General features: G+C 37.6%; 1 protein-coding gene across 9 annotated transcripts in view; it reads left to right on the plus strand.

The window, feature by feature from the left end:
• Positions 1-18,665, plus strand: part of LOC136843138 (uncharacterized) — a 33,549-nt gene extending 14,884 nt beyond the window's left edge. The window contains exons 1-6 of one of the 9 annotated variants that reach the window (XM_067111188.1): positions 2,117-2,365; positions 4,780-4,823; positions 10,418-10,477; positions 12,457-12,710; positions 13,036-13,164; positions 17,895-18,665. In XM_067111188.1, the coding sequence (XP_066967289.1) occupies positions 12,459-12,710; positions 13,036-13,164; positions 17,895-18,650 (1,137 nt within the window). In that variant the 5' untranslated portion in view covers positions 2,117-2,365; positions 4,780-4,823; positions 10,418-10,477; positions 12,457-12,458 and the 3' untranslated portion in view covers positions 18,651-18,665. Of the gene's footprint in view, positions 1-2,042; positions 2,390-2,829; positions 2,858-4,779; positions 4,824-8,088; positions 10,008-10,417; positions 10,478-12,453; positions 12,711-13,035; positions 13,165-17,894 lie in introns of those variants that run through there. The other 8 variants (XM_067111187.1, XM_067111181.1, XM_067111180.1 and 5 more) reach the window with 8 other exon arrangements.
• Positions 18,666-19,507: the final 842 nt, after the last annotated feature.

The following is a 19,507-nucleotide window of genomic DNA, read 5'->3' on the forward strand; positions in this document are numbered from 1 at the left end:
ACGCTTTTGGAAGAGAACAAGAAATGGGTGTTCAATTTAGTTTTTTATAAATCACATGGATGTGAGTGTAAGGAAACCGAAGAAGGAATGAAAGAGGAAGCCAGATGGTGTAAGGAAGATTTCACAAATAATATGAGGATGAGGAAGACAGAAGTGGAGAAGCTCATAAAATCAGGGAAGATAAATGAAGAAAGGAACGGTAGGTCTAGGCAAGCGTTCATTAGGATTAAAAAATTAATTGAACAGGAAATGGTAATAAAAAATAGAAACAATGCAAGAAGCTGACGAAGAACATTTTTTAATAAATATGGATGATTTCACTTGACATCTGGGATTCTCTGGATACAAAGAAGAAAAGGGTAATGGAAGAAAATACTAGAATTGATGGTTCATAGCAATATAGTGCTTCTAAACAATAGTGATGGTTAAATGTGTGAAGGTGTAGCCTATGTCTAAAAAAGAAGGACCTAGAATAATACCTTTCCAATCGCGTTTTAGCTCTTTCTGTAACTTACGGGTGATCAGCTTAAATGAAGTAGTTGACCCTGTGTATTCTTATTCCAGTTCCTTTTCTATTTCATAGCCTATGTCTGCTTTTGCCCCCTGTTGCACCTATAGTGCTTGGATGCAGTTTAAACTCTATCATTGCTTCTGTTAATTCTTTTTCCCTCTTTACGGAATCATAGGCTCTTTTGGAACCCAATAACATAATTAGTGACGTATCTTTTTTTTTTTTTTTTTAGATTTCTCCCGCACGATACATCAAAAATAAATTATCCTCTATTTTCCCTCCTGCTGTCAATCCTCCCCGTTTCTTGCGCCTTCCGTCGCTTTCACTTCATTTTGACTAAACTATTTCTTTATATTTTCGTCTTTCCCCTTCATTTATCTGTTTCTGTCCACCCTCTTTTTTATGTTTACCTCTGCCTGGACCAAATTATCGTCTGAGACATCCACTTAATCACTCACCATTTCTGCAAGAGGTTATAGGCTGGGAATGAAATAACAATATGTGCATTTTTCTTCGCAAACGATAGGTTTATAATGACTACAGATATCGAGAGGTCCAAAAGAAGATGAAAAATATTAATAGAGTTATGTAGGAACTCTGGGTTGGAAATAATAACAAATACAGCATAGTAAGCTATGATTTTAAGGGGAAAACTATTATAGATAAAGAACATAAAAGCAAAAGTAGGCATAAAGAGCTTAGGCGTAGAAGTAGAGGGAAAAAGAAATACACCTCAGAAACAAAAGATGAGAATGCACGAAATTTAGTAATTGTTCAATTGGTTTCTGATTGTCTAAAATATTTTAAGGTCTTATAATTCGCTTCTGATGAACATTCTTAGCAGCTGGAATTCCCTTTAATTTGATCAAATAAAGAGGCTCTTCGGCTGTTTTCATGAAAGGACGTTAAGTTGCCTCACAACTCGCACCTCCATGAGGTTTTTATCATTTGAAACGTTTATAATACCTGATTTTGCGATTCAGCGTATAACTGGATTTTTTAAGCAAGCAGGCCTGACATACTCGTTGATGGCAAAGTTGCTGCCATAACATAAACTCGGAAAATATTTTTTAGTGTTACCAGCAGTTCTGCATGGGACGGCACAAGTAAATGTAACAGAAAAGGACATGTAAAAAATCGATTAGGACAGAAAATCTTGGGAGCCTCTAAGTATGAGGCAGTAGTTACACTTATTGAGGACAAAGATTGCAAAGGGATGACTAGGGTGGTGAAGAAGGACAGACGAAGTAAGAAATTGCTTATTGAAGTCTTAGAAGACACGAAAGAGAATAAATGTTAGAGATAGATGAAAGAAGCTGAGAGATACGCGAAAAACAAGGAGATGAATGTCAGGAATTTCAAGAAAATGGGGAGAGATTATCGATAAGATTAGGAAAGTGGTTAGTAAAAGATGGGAGAGGGCGATAAAGGGACAAGGTTGTTTACAAATATATACAGAAAAGAAGGAAGAGATAACGAGAAACACTGTATGATATCAAGTCACATTCAGTAGTAATGTACAGCGCAGGATAGAATTGTTTAAGGGTGAGTGAAAGAAATAGGAACCAAAGAGGTTGGTGGAAAGGTACAATATAGGAGACAGCCCGTTTGTTTTACTGTTCTGATGTAAGTGAAAAGAGAAAACATAAAAAAATAAAAGCAATAATAAATAAAAAAAATAATAAAATAGTTAGAATGGCTTGTTTAGGAAGGAGAGATTAGAAAAGACTTGTATGCCAAATATGGGAGAAAATATCACAGGAACTCGTAATAACGTACTGAAAAGTAAGGACGTGCCGATGAAGAGGCAATACTTCCACATTACAACTGAACTAAAGCAGAGGACTTACTGAGGTTTGAATTCTACATATTTTGCAAGTATTACAGTACTCAGTTCCGTCGATATTGATCTCCCTGTCACTTTATTTTTGTTATATAGAATTATATTTGAATTATGTTCTCTTACCTTGTAGTCCAAGGCACTTTTTCCCCCTTATTTTTACCTTTTTGTGTACCTTAATCATACTCCTTCTGGTAGAGTTATTCATGTTGACACATTTATGTAGGTCGTCAGCCTGCCGCAAATTTATGGTACTTAGCCCTTTCTTAAGTAGGGGTGTGTCTTTTTGCCTTCTTTAGACCCCCACCCCCACCTAACCTTAACTAGAGCTCAATAAGTCAGACAAGGATGCTTCCTAACCTAGGCTATCCTAAGGAGCGAGTTTCTGACCTGGAATGACGTAAATGTTGCATAGTAAAATACAAAGCTACAACCTATCTTAATCTAGGGGCCTATTCCTGGCTTAGGTGGCAAAGATTAAACTGACGTAGAACACTGTAGATCGTGTAAGTGAAATACAAAAATTTACTTCGACTTAACCTTTCACACCTGATCGTAACTGGCAGGGAGACTACCACTTGTCTGCCCCTTAGGCCTAGCAGTGCATAGTGCATAATGACACTTTTAGCCAAAGTTCTTATCGTGGAAAAAGAGGCATTGATAATTCTAAGCCGGCTGTCCGCGGTGAGCTAGACTATGGCAATTGACGTTTTTCTATGTTATTTTACTTGCTTTACAACAATTTAAAGTAATATTTTGTCGGCCGGCTGTAACTAAGCTCTCATTGACCTTTGAAGACTACGCGACTTGAATTGCCTAATGCAGGGTAGGTCTAAGCCAGCATTCCACAGCAAGCCCCCCACCCCTCCATAGCTAATACGGCAAAATTGTAACCAGTCAACACCCCTAAAAATACCAACATAACGTACCCTAGGGGTGTTTACTGGTTACAATTTTGCCGTATTAGCTATGGAGGTTGGGGGGCGGGCTTGCCGCGGAATGCCGGCTTAGATCTACCCTGCGTTAGGTAATTCAAGTTGTGTAGTCTTCAAAGGTCAATCACAGTTTAGTTACAGCCGGCCGACAAAATATTACTTTAAATTCTTGTAAAGCAAGTAAAATAACATAGAAAAACGCCAATTGCCAGTCTAGCTCACCGCGGACAGCCGGCTTAGAATTACCGAGGCATTTACTATAGGAAGGGATCTTCTTACTTTCAGCTTGATAAAGTCGTTTTACATTGTCTGTAATAGGCGATGAACAATAACACTAAAATTCTCCATCAACACTTCATACTCACAAGGCAGCTAATGTGAAACTGTTGAGAATGTTGTAAAAATTAGTGAGAGTTATCACATGATTTTGGCCAGTGTCCAAGAATTTATGGAAGTCATTTTGAAAAAGGTAACAACAGACATAGAACATGTCTGAGCAGGTGACGATCACAGGCACTCTGACATTATGGAATAATCACTTTGAAAGCAGTAACAACATACATAGAATATATCCAAGCAGGGGACGATCACAGGCACTCTGACAGTGACGTCCCAGGTGTTGGTGCTGGGAGCTGATATTCTTGACAAACCAACTTTTACTGCTTTTCTGGACCACTTAAGTATGGTCAAGGGGTCCCATGTTCCTGCTACTGCTGTTGTTTCCACAAAGGCACCCAACCCTTTTTAGCCTCTTGTAGTGATCATCCTGCCTAGGGGAGATGTCCCTGCAGTACCAAACAAAGGTTGTGCTTCAGTGACACCCCTTTTGCTAGGTAGCTGTAGCTGAGGAGTGTAAGACTCATGGAGAGTAAGGTGAGGAAATATGTGCCTCTCTGCTTCCTCCTTGTCATCATTGAGCTGCCCCTCACCTTCTGCTCTTTCCTCTTGTAGGAAGAATAATTGGCTTTAGAAGCCCTGTCGCAGAAGATATACAAGAGGTCACTTGGAACTATTCACTTTCATTCAAAAATAAGCCCATATGGCAGGCCATAGTTTAAATCCTTATCAGAATAGCAAAACCCAAAACAGCTACAATGTATTTAGGTTAATGTAAATTAATGGGTTTTTGATGAACTGTTGCAATGCCAATGCTAACTTAGACCAGTGGTGGGGACACTCTTCTCCTGTGGAGTACCTGGAGGTTGCTCTGTTGCGCAGCAGGCTAGATGATAAAGTGATGGGTGTTTATATGGAAACACAAAATTATATTTTTAAAAAATATATTACTGGTAGTGTCCGTCTCTCATCCATCTTATTGGGATATAAGAAACTCCTTCACTTGAGCTCACCAACTTGGTAATGAAGATTAGACCGGGTGTTATATGCCTCACCAGATGATGTGAAATAGAAATTATTTAAAAATCTGTGTAGAATATTCCAGCATAGTGATTTTATGTATTGTCAACTCCATAATGTTTTTTATTTTTCAACAGGTTGTAACTTGCTAAGCTACTGAACAATATGAACAGGATTAAAGGTAATGTAATAGATGTCTGCAAACATCAATACTATTTCATTAGAGCATATAATTTACGTCAAATTTTTAATTTACCTTAGTTAGATTTCTCTTTGGGATTATCTTTTTTCAAGACATTTTCAGTGTTTTCTCAGCAATATCTCTCTAAAGAAATGGTTCCATATTATTAAAAATTCAAACCGACATAGAGAGCTGGATGAAAGGAACATCAGCACTAGTCCCATTAAATACTTTGTCAGCTACCATCGGCTCAGAAAAAGTTTTTGTTAGTGTACTCCTTGTTAAGTCTTTTATCGTACTTGTCATTCTCACTCTTGAACCCAGTTTGACAGTGCATGTATTTTAAATACAGTACTCTGCCAAGTAAATTTTTTCACCACGTGCATCTGTCTTTTGTGATTTCCAAGTCAGTAGCATCACTGGTTTATTTATATTGATGTTTTCTTCAGTATTACCATTAAAATTCAATATATTGTATTTGAATTTATTTTGGTACTAATACAGTACCTTTAGGTGCGTTGTCTCTCTTTCAAGACATGCTCAAAAGGCACGCACACCCCAAGTCCCTCTATCAGACATGTCAAGTTTGTCTGACAGTCTGAACAAACTTACTGACTTGGCTTCCTAGAACTTAACCAGTTATCGTGTTTCCATAATTGATTTTTATTGTTTCAGCCTATAGTGTATTATCCTTCTTTTCATTTTCTTGGTGATGGTTTTACCTTGATTATTTTAATTTGGTTTTTTGGGGCTTTAATAAGTGTGTTAAACAGCACCTATATATTACTGCTACTGCTCACTATGAATTTTCCTTATATTTGGAAGAGCTGTTTTGCTTATTATTGTTTAGAAAATTGGACTTTCTTATTGAAATGTAAAATAATGGAGGAAAGCCTAACTATTTATGGTTGTTTTGTTTAGAGGAATTCACCAACCTCTGCTTTGTTAATGCACTTCATTTGTTTATGATACTCTCTCATTATTTACTGGAAACAAAGTAATTTGTTTTTCAAATTCAAATAGTGTTTATAATGCTCTTTTTTTTTTATTATAGTCCATTTCATAAGTTATTGCTATAGTTATGACTTAATGGATATATGTTTATTATAAGCTAGAATTATCTTGCCTACTTAGTTCATGTAATTTTTTGTTGGAATTATGATACAGTATTTGATTTTGAAATGCACTTATCATTTGAGCCCTTATAAAGTGATCAGTTATACATTTGTGTCTAGTAACTGATTTTTCATATCAAATATATATAATGTTTTAGTGTAGATGCAGTGGCACTTGTTGTAGGTAGTGCAGTGATTTCATGAATAGCTTAAAGAGAAACACCATTTATAATATAGTCCTGAATGGTTCAGGTTTGTAACCCAGCTGTGCCTTGCAAAGTATCTAAGGAATGGCCCCAGTCCCAGTGTCAACTACTGTACAGTATTTAATGGTTGAAAGTGAAGAGTGGTAAATGCTTGTTACCCTACTTCAGAAGTCTTTTACCCCCTCTGTTTCAGCTCTATTTACCTCTCCAAGGCCTACCAAGTCCATTCTTGTATCCTCGAGGTCCTTCAGAATGGAAGGTTAAAAAATAGTACTATGCTTCATTGCATAGGCAAATGGAATTGGGCATACTAAGGCTTTGGGAGAGTCTGCCTGATTATTTCTCTGCCCCTTCTGAGAGAAAGGGGATCATTCTCACTTCTTCCATGAGAGCACCTTTGGGTGGCCTGTCATTTTTCTACAAGTGATGAAATAAAAGCTGAACCATTCTCCTCTGTTCATCCCTTGACATTAGATGTAAGCACTTCTCTGGGAGCTATTGCTATTTTTGAGATGATTCCTTTCTGCAAACATTAGTAGGCAAGGTAGTACTCATATTGCTAATGCCTCTTCAGCTCATTTTATTGGGTAGCGTGCTGACTACTATTTTGTTTATCACAAGTGCACTGACTGCAATTACCAAAGGAAGCAATTGTAATGTGTGTTTAGCTTCCAGTCTCTCATTCAGTGAAGAAATGTCAAAGGATTATAGCATTTCTGGAATTTGAAAACACTACTATTCTGCTGGATTCCTTAGCATTTCTTGCTCGTTAATATCTAGCAAAGCCAATTCTTACAAGACTGCTACTTAGTGTTCTTACTCTTGGAAGCTTGAATTAAGAGAGCCTCATAAATTGCCTAAATACTTTTTAGATAATGGATATTGCAGTCTGCTCATATCTACCATTCTTCCGGTCTGTCTACAGACATGAGTTTCCAGCTTGCTGAAGGACCTCGCTCTACAGAACAAGGTGAAGGCAATGGTGATTAAGAGCGCTGTGAAGTTGTGAAAGACCAATCTCCAGGATTTTACAGCATGCTCTTTCTTGTAGAGAAAGTATCAGGGGGATGGAGACTGGTCATAGATCTATCAGCCTTGAACCGGTTTGTTCGCCAGACTCAATTCAAAATTGAAATGACTCAGTCACTGCTGGCGGCCATCAAGGAGTCCGACTCCATGCTTACAGTGGATCTGCAGGATGCGTATTTCCAGATACCCATCCATCAGTCCTCCCACAAGTACCTCTGCTTTATCCTCAATGGGACAGTGTATCAATTTAGGGCACTTTGCTTTGGACTATCAGCTGCTCCCTAGGTGTTCATGAGAGTGTTCACCCTTGTTTCGACTTGGGCCATTTGCATGGGATACGACTTCTGAGCTATCTTGATGATTGGCTAGTTCTGACAAACTCTTGTTTGAAGTTGCTTCAGGACAGAAATCGCCTCTCGAATTTTGTCGCAACCTAGACATTGTGATAAATCTTGAGAAGTCAGACCTCTTACCCAAGCAGAGGATAAAGTACTTTGGCATGGTGATAGATACGGCAGCAGTGAGTTTTCCCTCAGACTCCCGCATCAGCAAGTCCAAGGAGACAGTGCAATTATTCCTGTCCTGACAGGAACAACCGGCTCGAACGTGGCAAGTTGTTCTCAGTCACTTGTCGTCTTTGACGGTGCAAGTGCACGAGTGGGCAATATCACACTCAGTGGAGTTGTCAGCCAGATACATCCCGGGCAAAAGAATGTAGTGGCAGACAAACTTGACCGCCAGGGTCAAGTGGAAAGATTGTTTGATCTTGGGGGTGAACAGTTATAGACCTCTTTGAAACATGGCACAACAGGAAGTTGCCGGTGTTTGCTCAGTCTTCCCGGATCCTTGGGCTGCAGTGGATGACACCTTTCAGCACCCATGGAACAATCTCAACATTTACACTATTCCTCCATTTTGTCTTGTTCATCAAGTGATCAACAGGGTAGTGATCACCACTAATCTCAGAATGACCCTGGTGGCTCCCAAATGGCCGCATGCCAAGTGGTATCCGGACCTGCTGGCTCTGCTATCCATTCGGAGCTACAGTTCAGCAGGTAGCGGACTTTCTCGTCTTCCTTCGCCGAGAGAAGCACCTCTCTGTCCCAGCAATTTAAGGCTACAGAGCCACCCTGGGCTTAGTCCTGCGCCTAAAAGACATAGATCTCTCTTCCTCATGGGAGATGTCAATGCTGATGAGGAACTTTGAAAAATCTTGCTCTCACAGGGAACTCAGGCCCCCAGAATGGGATGGGACTTAGGTCCTTCAAAGCCTGACTCGTGCAGCTTATGAACCTCTACGAGAGTCGTCAGCCAGGGATCTGACTCCTAAGACTGTATCTCTTCTTGTCGTAGCATTGGTGAAGAGAATAGGCGAACTTCATGGTCTTTTCTATATAATGTTAAGCACTCGAGGGGATGGGGATCTGTTTCATTTGAATGTATACCAGAATTCATAGCAAAGACTCAAAATCCATCGGTTCCTTACACCAGATTCGAGTCGTTCTCGATCTCCTCCCTACAGGACTTTGTAGGTAACGAACCAGAAGAGGTACTACTTTGTTCAGTTAGGGTGTTGTGGTGCTACCTTAAAAGGACTCAGCAGCTCAGGCCTGAGTGTCGACAACTTTTTGTTAGCACTGGCAAGACCAAGAAAGAGGTGTCCAAGAACACAATATCTTTCTTGCTTTGTAAGGCGGTCAAACGGGCATGCTCAACGTCAAACAAGGAGGACTCGAGTACGTTCCAGCCCAGAGCTCACGAACTTAGGTGCACTGTGCCCTCCCTCGCATTCAGGAAGAACCAGTCGGTATATCATGTGCTGAGAGTAGGAGTGTGGTTACGTCAGACAATGTTCACCTTCTTTTACCTGTGAGACATTGCCCATAGGCTCTTGGACTCCTTTTCCTTAGGTTCTGTGGTGGCTGATCACAAGTGGTGTAGCTCATCCAGTTCCCCTGGTGGGACAGGTAGCATCTGGGTCTAAGATTTACGGTAATAGAAATGAAAGTGTGTGTGTGTGCATGTGACTGGCCCCCCTCCTTTCTCCTTCTAGCGCCTTTCCTCTCCTGCAGGCAGAGATAGGTCATCAAACCATCATATGCTTAATGGATACAGATGCAGGTGAGTGTTCAGCCTTTCTATTTTTTCATGGTTATGATCTAATAGAAGCAAATCCTACCCTCTCTCTAGCAAAGGGGGAGAGAGCTGGGCAATAAAACTAACCCATTACAGGCAGTCCCTGGGTTATGAAGGGTCCGGCTTACAACATTCTGAGGTTACGACGCTTTTCAGATACAGTCGTCAGAAATTATTTCCCGGTTTATGACGCATGTTCCAGGGTTACGACAAGTTGTACGCCGATCCGACGGAAGAAATATGGCTCCAAAATGGGAGAATAATCAAAATTTGGAGTTTTTTTAATGAAAAACTCAATAAAAATGCAGTTTACATCATTTTCAATATACCCAGAGCATTAAAAGTGAGGTTTTCTTAGGATTTTTGACGATTTTCGACAATTTTTTGGTTCATGACTATTTTTGGCTTACGACGGGGCGTAAGAACGGAACCCCCGTCGTAAACCGGGGACTGTGTGTACTTATCTTAGCTTTATTACCTCCGACACAATATTCTTCCAAGCCTTTTTCGGAGTAATGTTGCTTTCACACCCATTGCTTTGAAAAGCCCACAAGTCTGACAGCTGAGCACACTTTTGTTCCCCTGATCAGAGGCATGGGACTGCTTCCTCTGCTCGACATTGCACGACCAGAAAAAAGTCCTAGGTGAGGCAAACCTCCAGTCGGTTAAGAAGTCTACTCAGATCCTCCCACCAATCAGTAAGTCTTCCTATGTAAATATTGATGGTTTGTATTTGTAAAGGAACAAATGACAAATTTTGAAAGTAATTTGTATTTTTCCTAACATACAAACGTGAGGCTTTACAGAAACTGCCCTCCTCTAGCCACCACTCATTCTGCTTACCTGGGCTATAAGGCAAGTGGATTCACGACTCAGCGAAGGGAGTTGGTGAGGGTACCCCTCACCTCTCCCACTGGTGGTTCAACTACCGAACAACCTTGTTGCCTGCTCCAGCTTACTCTGAAGGTGATTCCTATGTAAAGACCTCAGGCTTTTATGTTAGGAAAAGTACAAAAATACTTGCAAAATTTGTCATGTTCCTCAATCGTCACTCATGAAATCTTTTTTTTTATTTACCCCAAAAGCCCACTCATCTTATTCTTTTCAGACTGGCAAAGATTGTAAGAAAGGATATGCTTTTGTGCCCTGGTCCTGGAGATCCATAAAGGTACATCTTTGCCATCAATGCTAATGCTTGTTCACCATGCTGTCATCTCTTCATTCCCAGTTTCCATGGGCTCAATAGCCTTCTAGGTTAAAGCAGTTAGTGAATAGGTGTATTCATCCTAGACAAATTCTTTGCTCTTTGCCAAAGTTGGCCCAGTAGTGGGTTAACGCTGTTAGTGCACCTCACGGGGTGCACTGTAGCCATTACTAAAGGTTATTTGCAGCTTTTGACCCCTAGGTGCAACCCCTTTCATTCCTTTTACTGTACTTCCATTCATATTATTTTTCTTCCATCTTGTTATCCAACCTCTCCTGATAGTTGTTTCATAGTGCAACTGCAAAATTTTCCTCCTGTTACACCTTTATAACCTTTTACTCTTAATTTTCCTTTCATCACTGAATGACCTCATAGTTTCTCAGCATCTGGCCTTTAGCCTAAACACACTATTCCATCCCATTCCATTTACTAAAGTTAGAGATAATTTCACAAAAATTGATGGTCAACTGAGTCAAATATATGATGAATTGATATGATGAATTGATATTTATCCACCTTCTCTTTCTAGCCCTGAAATTTCTACCAAAATATTGCAGTATGTATTCTCTCACCCATGTGAAAGCCATTGGTGGAGTTATATAGTCTGTCCTTACTGTCTCTGAGTGTTGCATTTTCTTTTAATTTCATCTCACCATTCCATCCACTCCAGATCACTGACCTATATATTCCAAGATAACTATGTACCCCTAGATTATATAAGGAGTGTTTGGATTGGAATGGTTTCCTTGCCCTCCCTAACAGCACAGACAATCCTTCCAGGTTTGGTTATTTCACCAGCAGCTGAGTCAGTCAATACCAAAGAACTATTGTCTAACTTCAGATCTGAGATTTGAGTATGTTGATGGTATAAACCAATGTAGGATCAGTGCAGTACTTTGTACTTTGAGATGTCACTCCAGTTAGATAGATGTTTTCTACTTCCCTTATCTTTCCATCTAACTAGGTCCTCTAGTCAGTTTTAAGGTGAATTCTGTTTTGTAGAAAGAAACCGTTTCCTTGTACCAAGGGTTCAGTATTCATCATCATAAATATTTTAACATCAGCTTTTCCCTTTTGAGGTTAAACACAAAATGATTTCTTCCTGCTCTTCTGTCTTGTGCTCTTTCTAACTGACTACTGTCAGGTCTAGGAGAGCAAAATCTTTGTGGTAAATTTTTATTGATTTCTTATACAGTAATGAAGAATCTTGTTGGTACATGCATGTACATTATTATTATTACTGTATTGATAATAAATAGTTTGACCAGACCATTGAGTGAAATATATACAAAACAAAATTTGGTGTTTCGTATGAAAGTGTGCTTATCTTAAATAATAGCCAAAAGATAATTTTTGAGGTGAAACTTAACCTCTATCATTAGCCACAGATAAAGCACATGATAGAGGGTAAGTATCTAAAAAATTAATTTTATCATAAAAATCATTATTTTTGAGGTGAAACTTACCTTCTATCATAGCTGTATCTGTGGCTAAGGATAGAGGGTAGGTACCTAAAAAATTTATTTTATCATAAAAAATCATGATACAGTAATGTACAACATTCCTTCAGAATGAGACCCCACCCATTCTGGCACTTTAAACTTTACAAAAGGCATTGTTTGTGTTTTACGACTGGAAAAGGTATTGTCTCCATTTTGTAACTATAAAAGCCATTGTTTCCATTTTGTAATTTTAAATGTAACTACGTTTTCTTGTAAAGCGAATTATTCAAGGTTTTTAATGCACTGTAGAAAGTAATACTGTATTTGCTGAGTCATGTTACTAAGAACTATTTTTTCTTGTATTTTGTGTTTTTGTTATTGATTAGTGAATTGCTCTCATATTATGTAGAATTTTGAAATTAGTACTTTATCATTAGATTTTTTGTATGGTATATGTCACATACATAATTTTACCTCTGGAATTATGTTTGCTTCTAGTAGAAATGGAAGATATTATCAAGGATGATATCCTGCGTCAAGAACGCAGAGTTAGAGATGCAACAGTCACCGTTCACATCATGGGAAGTCGCCCTCATGAAGAATTAATCACAGAGATCCTTTCTGTACAGCATAAATATGAAAAATTCCCACAACTGAAACAGTCTACTTACCATCACCACCAATGTATCAGAGGTGGGCCTCCCTCCAAAAAGAGCAGCAAACATATTGGATGCAAGGCATACATTACCTTTAAGGTGCATACAGTTTTAATGCTATAGTACTGTACAGTATGTACATTTTCACTTTAGTTCAAAAACATAGTGCCACTAACCTTCTTTGCATTGTCACCCTATTTGTGAATTTCAGTTATGGTGAGAAAAAAAGATTCTATTGCCAAAAATTGCTCTTTAATAAAAAGTAATTTAAAATCCTTTTTGATAAACACAACAAAGCATGCAAATTAAATCTGTGAACCCTAAGGTATAGTTGCTTTGGGCAGGTTTGAGCTGGAGTGAATTAATGACATTAAATCGTTTATATTGCATGACATGATGCACTCTCATTTTTTATTTTTTTCAGAAATTGACTCATCCAATGGGAGGTAATATTTTGGTAGTAACTGAAAAGGATGTACATACTGGTCATGATCCAAATAGTCCTGAGGACAGCGTTTATCATACTACACCAAAGAAGAGGAAACTACTAGAGGTTAGTCTACACTTGCCATTGATAACTTCCACACTACATTGTATGAAGATTATTATATACTATATATATAGAACACAGGTTTTCATACAGTGTACAAATCTCTCTTATTCATTTGGGATGAATCTTACCTACTGTTAAAGATAGCTGTATCAGGCAAGTCGGCATTCAGATAAAACAGGTCCGTGTGATTGACCTGGATGACTGTCTGGTTCTCTGCCAAGTGCGTTTTGTATGTTTAAGCTCTTGTCAGAATTCTTCATGCCACAGCTGTGGATGGTTGTTAGTAGTTCACTGGTTTGGCTTCTGTTTTCACTGTATTGTGATCGTGCCTTTGTTCTTTAGGAGGTCTTCCACGGGGAAGCAAAGAACATCAGGCTTTGTAGAGATTACTGTGTTCACAGGATGTTCAGTTCTGAATTAATAGACACACTGTTTGTGCCAGCTGGAGGTTTCTAGAGTGTGATCTTGGAAATAGAATTAGGAATATAGGGATTAATGAAAGGAATTTATGCCTCAGTTTATTATACATAAGGAAAGGAAGTAAAACAGATTGAGAAGCAATAGTTACACCAGGAATTAATCTGCCTTTTATCCTTCTCTAATGCCTTTGACTTCATTACTCTCCTATTCCTTTATTAAACTAGAGATGACTACTGCAGATCCACCTTCCACTCCTCTTTTGGGTCTGGAAATGTTTTGAGAAGTTAGAGCAGGATATGAACCTTATACAGTATAAGATACAGTTAATGGTTTAACAGAATTATGTGGGGAACCATTCCATGTTCCTCCATAGTGTGTGATTTTTTTGAGAGGTAAGGCGTTGGTGCCCTTGCCTTCGTAGCCCAAGCTTATTGTTAGGCTATTGACTTATTTAGCCCAGATGTTCTTCTTATCTGATCCTAGGGTCCTTGGTCTAAGCTAGGTCACTTAAGAATACGCAATCCTAGGACATAGGCTACAGACAACATCCACTATTAATCTGGTCTAAATTATTCTCACTTCTTGCCTAGATTCTTGTAGACATCTTATAATCTGAAAAGATTTTCTTTATTTATGATAAGTTGTGGAACATTTCTTTTAGTTAAAACATTTAGTTAGAATTTAAAACAATTTTCGCTTTACAAAACTAGCAATCAGCGAGCCAGGTTCCAGCTTTCACACACGAATTATAAATTCCAAAAGTTTAAAACTAAAACTTTCAACTGGAACTTAATATTAAGCACTTATCTTTCTGTTTTTGATGTTTCCATGATCCTTGATAATGAAGTCGGAGAAAAAAGTAGAATTTTTTTTTAGCGCTAGTAACGACGTAAACCGTTTGCTATTGACCACCAGAGAGTAATGGCTCCTTGGTCTTTAATGGCTCGGTTATAAACAGGAGGGCGGATGCGCATGCACAGTAGTCACTTCTCTTTCTTGCGGGTTCTTTGACATTGGAGAAGCTGGGTTCAGCTTTGCTGAAGATAAGGGAAAGTGCCCTCGTATCTTTGAGTCTATTATGCACTCCATCACGTGTTATAATGTTAATCAGTATGACACAATACCTGGCCAAAAAGACCAACTAGAAGAGAATTCTTTGATATTAGTTTAGTCAGCATGGAGCTCTGGTAGACCAGGGAAGGTAACTCCTTGAGGATGAAACAAACGACTACACTATAAAAAATAAATGGATCTGCCACTTCTCTTTTGTTTCTTGTTAATATTCTAGACATAGGTTATGCTAGTTTAGCATAGCAGAGTTGCATGGAATCCATATTCTGTTGAGACTTAACTTAATGATATGACTAATTAATGTTTCACGAAGTCCTGGTGTTTCAGCTCTGGGAATAGTTGGCACAATCAAAAGGAAATCTGTTTCTAGCACAGTAGTTTGAAATAAGGAAAAGCTCCAGTAAGTCTATGGTTTTGCCAATGTCCTCTGCAGCAGAAAACCACTATGACAGAAATGTGTTGAGCTAAATTCCATTAGTGCTGGTGTTTACTGTACGACTCTTTATTTCTATTGTAGCATTGGTTCTGATTGTTGATCTCAAACCCATTTGGAGATGGATCCTATGAGTCTGTCAGCTAATTATGATTTTTCTTGCAGACGTAACACTTGCTTCATATAAGTTCCCACCTCACAAGTAATTGGATAGACTACTAAAAATGAGACAGTTAGCTATTGCATGTGGGATCTGCATCTGCATACACATGGCTGCCTACCTATTGGGCTAAATTATAAGAAATCTCTCTCAATCTTGGGGACTTAGAGGGCATTTCCTCTCCAATAAATTAGATGAGGAAGAGAACTTTAGCTCTAGTGGTATTTTTAAGTTTACAAAGGAAATTAGAGCCCTTTGCAGAATATATTTTTGTAAAAGTAGATGTTGAGTAAGCTTTAATGTAAGAGTTTTTATTATTTTAATTTGTTTTCATAGCCTCTATGAATTTCATCTTTAGTCTAATATGACATGTTATGAGATGAGCTGTTTCTTTGAGTATGCATCATGAGTGAATGTATGTGAAAGTATTTATAAAAACTTAAAGCATTTACATGGTTTTCAATGGTGATGACCTTCATTGCTGTAATAGCACATGGCTATTTTGCAAAAGTCAGTCTGTCAGTTAGCACCCTAATTCAGCCAAGCCTCTGCATCCTAATGATATATTATTCTAAATTAGACGGGCAGTTAATTTTTGGCAGTTATTTCACACAATTGCATCACATCAGAATGGACATTCCAGTGGATCTTGAACATTTCCCTACAAACAATTACTAGTGGATATAACTATGCCAACAATTTCCCGTAGTTAATCATGAGCCATCAATGTGCCAAAATAAGAAAAGTATTGCACACTACAGTATTTTGTTTGCTAAACCAAGTACTTGCTTAACTGGGAAGTTCTACCATATTCAACATACAGATATTGTGTTTTTTTTTTCTATAGGAGCATATCTTTAGTTATTACAACAGTTTAAAAGTTTTATTGCTTATGTTTTTGTAACTTAGGTAAGCCTCCTTCCCAGCTGCACAAATTGGGTTGACTCCAAGAGAGAAAATGATTAACTGAAGTGAGGATACTGTAGCTGGTCATTTTGAATTATTTTAGTTCTCATTTAACAGACAAAACCAAAAGTAATATATATTTCTACATATCAGTTAGGCTCAGTATTGTTTCAAATGCTTGTAGAATTTTTATGAAAATTTTCAATAATGTTTTTATGAATTTCCTGTTGAATACAAATTATAAACATGATTGACTATCTCTTCTTGCAAATATGAAACAAACCTCTCAAATAAAAGAACTTTCATGGTATATTTTTGGCAACTGATGAGTTAACAATAATTGTTAACTCATCTGTTGTTAAAAGTATACCATGGAAGTTCTTTTGTTTGTATAGTTAGTGCCAAAGGCCCCTTTTTTTTCTCAATGGGCTTTTGTGTCTACTACAGCTACTGTGTATAGATAGCTTGTACATCAGACTTTTTTTTTTATCCCAGTGCCACTTATAATGGGAAATTTTAGTTAACTGCATTGCATTTACAGTGCTTTGAAATTTTCAGTGTATAGTGTGCAATCGTCTCATTTTTATAAGTTGTCTTCAGTGTACTGTTTATGGTCACATACTGTAATAAGTCGTGCCTGTAGTTGGTATGTTTTACATTTCTTAAAGTATTTTAATTGGTTATTATTAGTCTTAATGTACTCCAAAATGGAGTAATTGAAGTTTATGCTAGTTTATACAGTACTGTATATTTCTGCATATAAGATGACCTTTAAATCCTAAAATTCACATCTAAAAATTGGGGGTTGTCTTATACTGTACTACCAGTCTAAAAATCAAACCTTGAATTCTGAGTGATGTTTATCGGTAGGCTAGTCTTGGCCTCAGTGCGATAACCAACGACTTATACAGTACATGAAAAATTTTACATTATGAAATAAATTGATATTAAAGGAATTAAAACCATTTTTACCTTATATGTTATTGGTATATTCAGGGAATAATTCCATATCAATGAAATCAACCTTATCAGTGCGAGCCCAGCTGAGAAAGTGTAAACATTGAGTTATGGTTGCACTCACAGCAACCTTTATCTTTTGGTAACCTTTCAAAAATTTTAATGGTAGTGTAATTATGGTAGTAATAACATGTAGGATAGTCTGCGCATGCGTGCCTAAGGGTACTCCTAATCAGATGTTGTGGATTTGTATGTTAGGAAAAATACAAATTTCTGTTTAATTTGTCATTTTTCATTAAAAATTTATTATCATTTTGGCGATAAATAACACAGTTTTGGATTATGTACAACTGTTTAGAACAAATTAGCCATACGAATGATAATTATGTACGATAATTATCGTACATTATCATATTGTTCCATTGTTCTTAGGGGTTGTTTGTGATTGGCGATGAAATGTAAACAAAACAATGGTTTCCATTTTAGGCGACGTGTAGGAAAAACGTGATATAGAATTGGCTTTGTTATTTTGTTTATTTTGAATTTCTAAGGATACAGTAAGTAAAACAGCATTTGTAATACATCAGCCTTATATAACCAAAAGCTAGCCTATACACAGATGGTTTTGTAATTTAATAGTCATCTTATACTACAGATATGAGTTAAATTCATGAAAATTTGCCATAATTTTTAACCTCGTCATATCTAAAGGTCATCTTTTATATGGAAATATACTGCATTCTTTATTTACTCAGTGAAAAAATTTATCTGCACATTTCACAGCCTGGGAGAGGTGCTACTCAGCTTATAGAGAAAGGATGGGGAGAGAAGGTTATCTACAAAGGCGGTGGAATCTTCCATATGCCAATGGAGTGCAATGAAGATAAAAGTTACACATTATTTTTCCCAGAACTTAGTTGTTCATGCAGAATAGGAAAAAAACGTTTATTTTGCAGACATCTTGAGCTACTAATGAAATTGCAAGAGGAAAAAAGAATAGAAAATTTGAATGACTTAATGATGGAGGAGGCTAGAAATATCCTTAAAGAAGAACATCCAAGATATAGCATACTGTCACAGGAAAGTGGGGAAGTCAGTGTATTTGTTACCTCACATAAAATTTCAGTGCAGTGCTCTCTTGCATCAAATAGCTGTACTTGTACTGCATATACTTATGCAGGTGTTTGTGTTCATTTGCACTTGGCATCATTCCTTTTACCAGAGTTCAGAACAAAGTCACATGTTACTGATGATGGCGCATATAGTAACATCATTATGGAAGAGGTATCCTACAGTAATTCTGTACCTCAAGAAGTATATGGTAATGTTGTCTCTGAGGAAGACCATTACAATACTGAAACAGAGGAAGTAATTTTCAATACAAGTCAAACCTCAGATTCATACATTGCTAAATTGAAAGATGTGATCCACTACCTAGAAGCAGCAAGTCCCTCACAAGAAATGGCAACATTGATTGATGAATTGTACAATCATGTAAAAGATAGCTTTGTTTATGTATTGCCTGTAGATTCTGAATAAACCTTTCTGATTGTACCATTTTATTTTTTTTACTATGAATCCCCTTTACATTATTACCCTTACAGTTTACCTGGGCTTTGTCACCGTTAAAAACTTGAGTTTGCTCATAATGATTTACTTAGCACATTTTGATTGATGACAATGTGGGTAATATGTCCTTGTAAGCTGTTGTATCCATACAATGTATAAACCTCAGTTGATTGCAACTGAGTATTCCTCACCTGTAGGGAAGCCCCTTTTCTCACTGTGTTGGATTGATCACTTGCCAAGGGATCAAGTTCCTGAAATGGTGAATCCATTATTAATATAGGGGATTGCTGTGCCAAACTATGCACAAGTGCTACATACCACAAGCAGAATAATGTACAGAGCAGGTGGAGAGGTGTCAAGGGGGATGACTAATCTTTACTTCACAGCTTAGTAGTCTGTTGTCTTGTGGTGAGCATGTCTCCACATGGGGATTAATTTATTCAGGTTCTATTCTTTTAGTATCATTAAATCAAAATACACTGGCAGCCTCTTTCATTGTGTAAAAACCCACATGTTCATCATCATCATCTTGGCTTAATCCCTAGTCAGGGTCTCTTCTAAGTATTCTTGCTATGATTGTACTGGTGTAAATGTTATGAAACCTAAATATTGAGTGGTATTATGGAGGAAATGTTAGTGGATAGTTAACCTGTTCCCAAATTGTATATAACTTTGATAACCTCCTGTTTTTGTGAACTTAAGGATCCTTGAGAAAATTTTGAAGTGTTTACTTTGGAGGTATTTGACTGTATGGTCAGTCATTTGGTCAGTGATATGGTATTTTGGAGTAATATACTGTATTTAGCTTTCAGTGAGTAATCTATCAT

This window comes from Macrobrachium rosenbergii, chromosome 11 (genome assembly GCF_040412425.1).
Source record: "Macrobrachium rosenbergii isolate ZJJX-2024 chromosome 11, ASM4041242v1, whole genome shotgun sequence".
NCBI classification, from domain to species: domain Eukaryota; kingdom Metazoa; phylum Arthropoda; class Malacostraca; order Decapoda; family Palaemonidae; genus Macrobrachium; species Macrobrachium rosenbergii.